Source organism: Durio zibethinus, chromosome 11 (assembly GCF_047325235.1).
Source record: "Durio zibethinus cultivar Kanyao isolate XHJ-2024 chromosome 11, ASM4732523v1, whole genome shotgun sequence".
In the NCBI taxonomy this organism is placed as follows: domain Eukaryota; kingdom Viridiplantae; phylum Streptophyta; class Magnoliopsida; order Malvales; family Malvaceae; genus Durio; species Durio zibethinus.
Window position 1 is genome coordinate 9,254,797 of NC_143172.1, and position 9,813 is coordinate 9,264,609.

At 35.1% G+C, this 9,813-nt stretch overlaps 1 protein-coding gene across 4 annotated transcripts; it reads left to right on the top strand.

Annotated features, from left to right (window-relative positions):
• Positions 1 to 627: 627 nt before the first annotated feature.
• On the top strand, positions 628 to 6,935 carry LOC111289617 (uncharacterized). 4 transcript variants are annotated; one of them, XM_022880809.2, is made up of 16 exons: positions 628 to 1,034; positions 1,724 to 1,774; positions 1,850 to 2,086; positions 2,416 to 2,514; positions 2,626 to 2,681; positions 2,981 to 3,092; positions 3,360 to 3,539; positions 3,653 to 3,919; positions 4,270 to 4,458; positions 4,539 to 4,739; positions 4,833 to 4,958; positions 5,035 to 5,337; positions 5,430 to 5,528; positions 5,614 to 6,092; positions 6,192 to 6,250; positions 6,668 to 6,935. In XM_022880809.2, exons 1-15 carry the CDS (start codon positions 912 to 914, stop codon positions 6,223 to 6,225), a joined length of 2,556 nt encoding a protein of 851 aa, XP_022736544.2. In that variant the 5' UTR covers positions 628 to 911; the 3' UTR covers positions 6,226 to 6,250; positions 6,668 to 6,935. The 4 variants fall into 4 exon arrangements, with proteins under 4 accessions (XP_022736544.2, XP_022736546.2, XP_089624105.1 ...); XM_022880811.2 differs by having other exon boundaries at positions 1,856 to 2,086; XM_089767979.1 differs by lacking the exon at positions 6,668 to 6,935 and adding an exon at positions 6,512 to 6,584.
• Positions 6,936 to 9,813: the final 2,878 nt, after the last annotated feature.

The window sequence follows — 9,813 nt, forward strand, 5'->3', positions numbered from 1 at the left end:
AATCAAATAAATGATGGAAAAATTACTTTTTCTTTCTATTTTTCATATATTCTTTTTCCATTTTATCATTTTCTTTTATTGTTAATTTTATATCTTTTTTATTTATCTATCAACCCTTCCAAATAAAAGCTTTAATGAATTGATGAAGATTGTATAAGTACACAAAATACTTATTTCTATACAAATATATACATTTTTGGCATTCGAGCATTTGACTTTTTTTTGTTGATAATCATTTTGATTACTTGACTTGAAAAGAAATTGTAAAATGCAAAAACTAGATGAAGCTTTGCCTAATTGTAGTCATTGAATTAATCGAATGGATCTGTGTTACTAGTACTTTTTTTCGATGAATTGTTTCAAAATTTTATATTCTATACATTAATTTTCATCGCTCCATTGAACAATTCACAGTTAAATGTTCCGAAAGCAATGGGCTATTTCAGCCTGTAGGTCCACAGAATTATACATATATGTGCTCAAAAGTCAAAAGTCAAAACCCTTGAGTCAAAAAAATTCTTGACTAGAGAGAACGTGGAGGGCACGTGCCACCGAAATGCGTGATGGATCATATATTCTTGATGAGAGTTGCCCTATAAATGGCGGGAGCCTTGCCTGGGTCGAAACGTCACGCACCCAATCATCTCTTTCTATTTGGCGTCAAAATCTCACTGTTTATCACAATCAAAAATTTCTCCAAAACCCTCCAATCCTTAAAACCCAAACTTCCCCTATTTTTGTTCTTCACCTCTTTCTCTTTTATTATTTCCCCTCCTTTCGTCTAAATTTCTTCAATTCTAGGGTTTGTTAGTCTCTTTATTGGAAAACCCTAGTTTTTTTTCCCTTTTGGGTTTGCTTTTTGCAGATAGAGAAAGTGGGAGAGTTGGAGCAGTGTGGTACATTCTAATTCAATGGAGGCCGCGGCCAGTGTCGCCGCCGCACGGAGTGGTTCGCTGCTGATGCCATCACCGTCGCGGAAGGAGTGGCGTGCCGTTTCTGACCATCACGTGGTTCGGAGCCCCGGGGATGAAGAGGTGATTTCATCTAATCATGAAATTTCCCTTGCTTTCTTTATTTTTTGGGTTCTTAGAAAATGTTCCAAATTCGTTTTTCGAATCTGAAATTGTTTGGGCTATAGGAAAAGGTAAAAAACAATTACCTGGATTAATTTAATTTAACTTCTAGTGTTTGGTGTTCTTCATGTTCTCCTTGAGCAAAAAACTTAGGGTTTATCTATTTCTTTTTCCTTATCTTTCTGGCTCTTTTAATTTGTTTAGTTGTATACACTGAATATTCATTATTAAGTAGTAGTACTTAGTTTATTCTTTTTCCATAAGTTTCTCACTAACAGAATTTGGGTTGGGTTTGTTAGATCGAGTCATTTATGAGCAATCATGTGCTCCAAATTGAAGCATTTTTTGATGCGTCAATTAGATCGTCTGGTTCACTTTGATGACAAGTTTGTGGTCCATTGACTGTTGAAATATTGGGAATGTGCATTTGGTTTATGCCAATTTCTTGTGTGTTTATGTAATACCAATGGTATAGTGTGTCAAATCCTAGAAAGTTTATTGGGTTTAGTGAAGTGAGGAAATGTCCAGCTGTGAACGGTGGAATTGAGCATCAAGTTATGTTGATTAAGCTGCAAAAGATTATCGTTGCTGTTATTGTTGGACCATTGGTGTTCATTGTTTGTTTTATTCAGTTTTCTTGTGACATGCAGGAATTGGACAAATCAAAGTTGGGACAATCAGATGAGAGAACCATATATGAGGTAAGGTTTTTGATCTTAAAATTTAATTATATTTTGAGAGTGATAAAAAGTGAACATGGTTGAATGCTTATCAAGGTGCAGCATGGAAGAGAACCTGATGATGTTGACTTCTGTTCAATCACGGTTGATGGGAATTTAGATGAGGACATATTGCAGCAGCAGATCCACAATGTTACTAGGCAGAGAGAGGAGCTCCAACAGATGGAGGTTGAACTCCGAGCTCAGGCAATTGCAAGAGCAAGGATCCTGGAGATACAGAATAGCTGTGATGCTAAAATCAAAGCCCATGCCAGTGCTGCTGCCAAGCTCGAGGTTAAAAAAAATTTAGAATGTTATCCATAATATTATTGTTCTGAAGTTCAACTTTCGGAGAAAATAAACAAGTTAACATTTAACTGCTTCTTGAAATTATAATATGATCTTTGGTTTATAAAAAGGAAAAAAAGAATTTAGGTTTCATGCATATTGTTATTCATTTCAAAATTACATATTGAACTTCTCATGTTTGAATTAGCCTACAAAATATCAGTCTGATCCATTGACACTAGAAATTATTCCAAGCATGCTACAAGTAGATTCTAGCAAGGTTGCTGTCTTTTTGTGACTTTCAATCTTTATTTTGGCTTTACTTGCTTCAATAGGAGCGACTCTGTGAAAGTGAACAGACCATACATGAATTGGAAAGGAAAATGGAAGAGAAAGATAGAGAGCTTCATGCCATCAAAGTTGAAAAAGAAGAGGTCTGTCCATTTGATCATTGCTTTTGGACTAATTTTTATTTTTCTTTTAAAATAAATTGTTGGTTTTAACAAGTCATTTATAAATTAGTGCTTCTTGTATTATCTTGTCAGGCCTGGGCGAAGGAAGACCTTCTCAGAGAGCAAAATAAGGAACTGGCAACTTTCAGGTATGTGTTTGTGTTTTACTCTTAAGATCTTTTTATTTGCAGTAAACATAAGCCTCAAAACAATAGCATTGATATGGATGTTTTATTTATGCGATTGCTTTGAGACGAACACACTGAAAGTTTCTAAGTCTATTCAAGGATTGAGTTAATATATTAGCTAAGTGTTTAACTCTGAATAGCATTTCTTAAATTATTAGCAGCTGCTTTTGTCGGTGATTGTTTTTAATATATTAAACTCACAGCTGAGGTTTGAAGCTACGGACATTTAGATGGGTTTCCTGTTCTTTTTCTTTTGGCAGAAGAGAACGTGATCATTCAGAAGCTGAGAGAGCCCAACATCTAAAACAGATATGTGATCTTCAGGAGCATGCTCAAGAGAAAGAGAGGCAGCTTATTGAGTTGCAGGAACAGGTCCATGCATTTGCTTTATTTTGATGCACCTTTTTTTATTTTTTTTTTAATTCCAGAGGTTAAGGTTTGAATATTCTGTCACACTGTATGTGGTGTACATCTGTAGGTTATTGAAAATTACAATTACTAATTTTCAGATTAACGTAATTTACAAGAACAAATTTGTTTGTGTTGGAAATGGAAGCCATGCAATGATTTCGATTAACCGTAATGTTGATTGCTAGAAGATTTCTAGCCGCATTTCCTAATGGTAGTCTTATTCTTCAGTATAGGGCTGCTCAGGAAACCATTCTTTATAGGGATGAACAGTTGAGAGAGGCCCAAACTTGGATTTCACGTGTCCAAGAGATGGATGCTTTGCAGTCAAGTACAAACCACTCCTTACAGGCTGAATTGCGAGATCGTATAGAACAATATAACCAGCTATGGCATGGCTGTCAGAGACAGGTTGATGAGTGTTTAGTTTCTTGTTTACACTATTTTCTCTTTCCTTAAATAAATAAATTTGATGTCATTTTCAGCGAGTTTAAATTGACCTTGTTCCTGGTTGTTAATATTAGTTTGCAGAGATGGAGAGACTTCATTTACATACAATACATCAGCTTCAACTTGAGCTGGCTGATGCAAGAGAGAGGAATGGTTCTTATACTGATGAATCACATATATCCCAAGCAAATTCAAAAGATTTATCTCAATTTGGTCCAAATAAAGGAAACCAAGTGGATTCTAATGGAAGTAGTGCAAAAAATGCTGATACTGGGGTCATTTCGAATGGGGCTTCAGACAATGTTCAATCATTTGCTTCAGCTGTCTGTGCACCAACTCTGGTAAGATTGCTGACTTTTCTAAAGTGTCATTGCTGAGATTGTGCTGTAATCAGAAATTTAATATTTATATAGTGTTATAGGTGTACACCTTTCTTCATATGGTAATGTGTTCTGTTGGCAAAATATGATAACTGTATCTTTAGTTTTATTGAAGTTGTGGATCTCTGCACCATCCCTTTCCTCTCTCTTCCTACATTTCATCTAATGTCTGGTTTGAGTTGGTGCTTGTAAATTCATTTTAGAAAAGTTTTTAGTTGTAAAGCTTAGGCTATTATTCTTTTGGTCTTGTTTATAGCTCTTTTTATTACTTCCTATTTTTGTTCCCCTTCAATGACTGTGTTGTCTTTCAGATTCAGAATGACCATGTTTCGAGTGTTCCAATTACTCCACTTGGGATGCCTACATACCTCCCACCTGGGCAGGTGACTGCTCTGCATTCGTTTGTCATGCATCAACAGGGGGTTCCCCATTCTGTGGCATCTCATGTTGGACACTATTCAATGCCAGCGATGTCATCCATCCTGTGGCAGAACCAACAGGTATGGTCAAACAAATTCATTATCAATTTGTCCCAATGTTTTCTTTGTTATATGTAATGGTTTTTCATCATGTTTTTTAGACTTCATCAGAGGGTTTCCAACTATCTGCACAGAATCAACCTCCACAATCCCAAACTGAGCAAAGCCTTGGGAGGTCTGATGTAAAGTATGAATATGAAATGTCTGTCAATGGACAAACCATTCCTCCAGACTATCTGGATCATATAAGCCAAGGGCCAGAGCCCAATTCTGTGATTTCATTATCTGCTGGGAAAGCACAGGTTCTTAAAATCAAGATTTAAGATGATTCTGTTCACAGTTCTCAGTATTGTTGTCATCTGTTATTGTAACTTGTTAAGACCATTTCTTTGCAGGTCCTTGAGTCAATTAATGCTAGTTACCTCGTGGACCCTCAACCTGAGCCAAGCTTGCAGCAGGTTTCTTCACAATTTCTTGATGCATTGAGATTGGGCTCTCTTGAACAGAGCTGTGAATCCAAGGTTTGTCAATTTAGCTTGTCTTCTAGCAGTTGGAAATCTTTCAGATCTAACCTCTACTTAACATTGAACTGGACAGGAACAGAATATTCTGAACATGAATAATCATGTGTTGGAGGACCAAGTTCTAACAACAGAAGAAGCTAGTGCTGCTGCCTGCCCATCTCCTCCTGATTCTTTGGTCCATTCTAGTAATTTCAGTGAAACAACAATCAGCAATGGCACTGGTGCTATTTTGCAGGAAAAGTTGGTCTCAATGGGGCAGACCAATATATTGATATCAGCTAAGACTTCAGAAACTGCTCTGCTTGATGAAAGATCATTGTTGGCTTGCATTGTTCGCACTATTCCAACTGGTGGCAGAATTCGGATCAGTTCAACGGTTAGTGAGCTGCTAATAATTTTTCTTAGGGCAACTTACTATGGCAGTTAAGCCTGCACAAATGGGATTTGACTTGTATCTGTTACTTGCAGCTACCAAATAGGCTGGGGAAAATGCTTGCACCGTTACATTGGCATGATTACAAGAAAAAGTATGGAAAGCTTGATGAGTTTGTAGCCAATCACCCTGAGGTTTGTTTCTTGCAACTTTTAACTGCTATTTTAAATGTGGATTATACTTTCTGAAGAGTTGAGGCTGATTTCTTTGTGATTTCAGTTATTTGTGATTGAGGGTGATTATATTCAGCTTCAAGAGGGAGCGCAAGAGAAGATAGCAGCCACAGCTGCTGTTGCTAAAGTCGCTGCAGCCGCCGCAGCCTTGTCTTCTTACTCCTCATTTTTGCCTTCTGTTGCTGTTACTCCAATGGCGCAGGCTAATAGACCAAAGAAGGTCCCCCCATCAATTGATTCCAACCATGTGAAGAATGAGAATACCGTTTTCAAGGAGCCTGCAACCATCTCTAAAAATGCAGCTGATGATCATTCACAGCTGTTAGGAATGCAGAATCAACATCCCAATGGCATTTGTTTTGGTGTGGCTGGAGGTCTCTCTAATGTAAAAATATTGAGCAAATCTAAAGATCCTACTGAAATTAATGGAGCAAATTTTGAGAGATCTAGTGTGACAAGTGTTGAAAGCAAGGCCTCTGGTAATGGAAGGTCTAATTCAAATTTTGTTGGAAAACAGCCGGGCAGGTATGTGACTTAAAACCCTGCAGATAGCTGAATTTCATTTATCAGTGTATGTCTCTGTGCCTAAAAGTTATTGAGCTTAATTGTCTTGTACCATGGCAGGGCAACTGGGGCAGCATTATCTTCTAGAAGATAGTGAGTGCATTTTCCTCGATTGTGAGGTATTGTTTAATCGTTGTGTTATATGTTCATTACGCATGCATTCTGTATTCTACTACAGCTCTTTCACCAGTAATTCTAATTTGCAACAAGCTAAATTTGAAGCATAATGAAGTGCAATGATTGTGTGTGTTTGCGTTAGATAATTTGTGTCTCCTTTCCTGCTGGGATTGATTGAATGTCTTAGATGTGGCATACCCTTTCTGAGATATAGATAAACTGATTTTGCACAAAGCAGTTATACAATTGTATTGGCTTGTCAGATATTCGGTGCAGGATTATTAAGAGGTTTATAACAATTAACTCAACCTTGATAACCTGATGGTAGTTCTCAGTATATCATAATTGTATTTCATAGTTTTTGTTATCATTCGACTAAATTATTTTGGACATTTACCAATTGCGTTTTGTTCTGACAGGACATGCTGAATTGCAATGTTAAGTTGTGGAACATGCATTATGCAGATTGCAAGCATCTCGGGATATGATTTGTAGTTAAATGTATCTCCTGATCTTGTTCATCAGCCATCTTTTACATTAGACAAAGTTCTCTGATTGGATCATAAGCTGACTACTTAAATTTTCTTGCACCTTTTGGCCCCGTCTCTTGGAAAAAACACTAATTATTTTATTGCGTGTTCTTGTCATACTCAAGCTGCATATATTATTTTCTGCATCATTATCCAACCATCCTTGCACCCATTTACAACTGTGCATCTGTCAGTTCATACTCATTTCAGTTTTTCAATTCTTAAGTAATTAAAGCAACGGTGAGTCGGGTCAAAATGTCAGCCACCTGCTTGGTTTGCCAATTTTTGGCGGAAATTACAATAGAATGCAGTCAGCATAATTGCATACAATTTGGGTTGTCATTTCGAAAACAAAAGCGCTAGCACTGCATATTAAAACTTAAACGATACTTGACCAGAATTTTTTTTCTACAAAAAAAACCATATCCTAATGATAAAAAAATGAGTTATAGATATTAAAGTTTAAATTCTGAAGGAAATTTTAAGTATGGGGTAATCATTTTAAAATCAATGGTAATAAAAAATCATGGTGATTGATACATGGTCAATAGATCATTATGTTTGTTAAGCATTTGGTGAATTTATGTGGTGAGAATTTTGGATTACCAAGAATGATAAAATTATTGTTTTAGAAGGTGATGTAATTTTTATACAAAAAAGTAAAAAAATTTTATCATCAAAATAAAGTGATATGTAAAATTAATAATAATTAATTTTATTCATTTAATATGTGTAAATTAAAATTTGTTATTACTTGAAATTGTAATTATTACATAATATAAATTTTTATATTTTTAAATTAATATTAATTATAATGAGTTTAAAGTAATTTATGTATTTTTTTATTTTTTTAATATAATATATAATATATAATATATATTTTTATTATGAATTTAATAGATTGGTTTTATTTTTTAATTCAAATCTTTTTACATAATTTATATTATAAAAATCAATTTACTTATCAATAAATATGTTTATAAATTTAATAATTTAATAATATTTTATTATAAAATAAATAACTATTATTAATATTTTAGAAATTATTATCTATAAATAACTTTAAAAATATTAATTTGTGTAACAATAATAATATGTATGATTGTTTTCGTGTTTTTATATAAAATAATGTTTGACTTTTAAGTAATATCGAATATAATAATATAATTGTTAATAAAAAAAATGATTTCAAAATTACGAGTGTTAAAATCACTTTAATAATAAAATCATCCTAATAATTACATTATTATGATAATTTTGTAAAAAATACTAAATGCTGCAAATGATTTTTTTAGGGTGATTGAATGACGGGTGAGTTAAAACTTCAATTTATATAGAACTTTGCTCTAGTTGTTGTACAGTTGTACTATGCATTGCGCAGATGGCGGAAGTTACATGGGACCAAGAAGAAAAACTATTTTAAAGCCACATACGGTAGGCAAATTGCTCAATTGTTTTAAACCACGCTCATATGAGATGATGGTCGTGCTCACTATGGTTGAAGAAAATTGTAGGTGTTCTTTGCCTTGGTTGTAAGATTATCAATGCAAGCTCGTAACTTTGAAACAAGCGTTATAATAATAGCCGAAATATTGGCGGGAGATTCACGAGCGCAATACAACTGAGTCAATGAGATGACAAAAAATCCAAGTTTTCTCTCCACATATGTGGTGGTATGTCCCTGCCACTTTTTTTCCCATTTTCCATGGTACCAAAAAAGCAGCAAAATACAATCAGATGATTAGAGGCAGACAAGTACTGTAGGAGCTTGACACGATATGAAAACCAGGGTATTAGCCATGTTAACATCATTTAAGCTTCATTTTTTCACTATCCCTAGCGTTGTCCATATGCCAAGTTTGGGAAGCCTTCACCAGTACCGTCTTCTGAGCTATCTTGTTTGTTTCGTTCAATGTTCATGAAATTGTTACCAAGCACAATTTGCATGCCCTGATAAGGGCCACAACGGGCAGCAGATCTTAATCCCACTTGTGGTTGGTTGAGTTGCTGTTGTTGGAGGTACATTGGCAGCTGTGGTTGCTGCTGCTGATCATTTAAATGGAAAGCCGACTTTGGAGCTAAGAAACCTCGATTCTGCTTATTCATTGAAGCTTGTGCAGAATGAACATGTTGCTCTTGCTGCATTGCAGACAGTAGTGGCATCTACTATGTTTTACAAATGAGTTCAAATAAATGCATTCTTAGTGTTTTGAAAGATATTAAATAGAAGAAATCTATTAGACAGAACCTGGGAAGATGTTGATGCTTGTGGCTGTGCATCAGCGATTTTAGCTAGATACATTAGGTTCTTTTGCAGCTGTGCCTAATGCCTGAATCATTTTTATAAAATCGGAGCTGATATCATAATTTATGGTACTGGTTAACAGACTGTATCACTTGTAAAGTATTAAATATACAGTTCTACCCTAGTTCTTCCACCATGGTGGTCCCTGTTCTTCAGTTCCTTAAATTAGTCAGACCAAGTATTAATAGGTATGTATTTATGTTTTTTTTGCATTTTCTACGGATAGTATCATTTGTGATAACACAGAGAGCCTACAAGTTGAGCACTAAACCAGCACTGAAGATGCGGGAAACTAGTGATTTAATGCTTTCATTCTGAGATACTGAATTTCAAATACACTTTACACCATCATAACCAAAGAACAATTTTTCTTGCGAAGAACTCAATTTAAGGGGTGACCAAGAAAACCACACAAAGAGCAGCAAATAATAGGAGGCCTATTAAAAGCATACCCTTTCCCTATCATTGACAGAGGAGATGCAACAAAAATACCAGACTGTGGAGCATGAAAAGGGTAAAATATAAATATTTTAACGTCAAGGAATGAGTGAATGACATTGATCTAAAACATTCGGCTCAATGACAAAAATCAGACCGCAATGGGCCAATAACAATTGGTATAATGCTGCCTGGAAGTAAACAAAAGAAAACATTGTCATTATGTTTAAAAATGGTCACTCATGAGGCAATCTCAGCCAACTTTCCCTGGTTTTGATTCTCCAATATTGCC

What these genes read in the sequence shown, in the direction of transcription:
- LOC111289617 (XM_022880809.2), top strand. Translation starts at nt 912, where the DNA reads ATGGAGGCCGCGGCCAGTGTCGCCGCCGCACGGAGTGGTTCGCTGCTG. An exon ending in CTGTCTGTGCACCAACTCTG is followed by an intron (nt 3,920 to 4,269) that starts GTAAGATTGCTG and finishes GTTGTCTTTCAG; the next exon opens with ATTCAGAATGACCATGTTTC. An exon ending in TCCTGTGGCAGAACCAACAG is followed by an intron (nt 4,459 to 4,538) that starts GTATGGTCAAAC and finishes CATGTTTTTTAG; the next exon opens with ACTTCATCAGAGGGTTTCCA.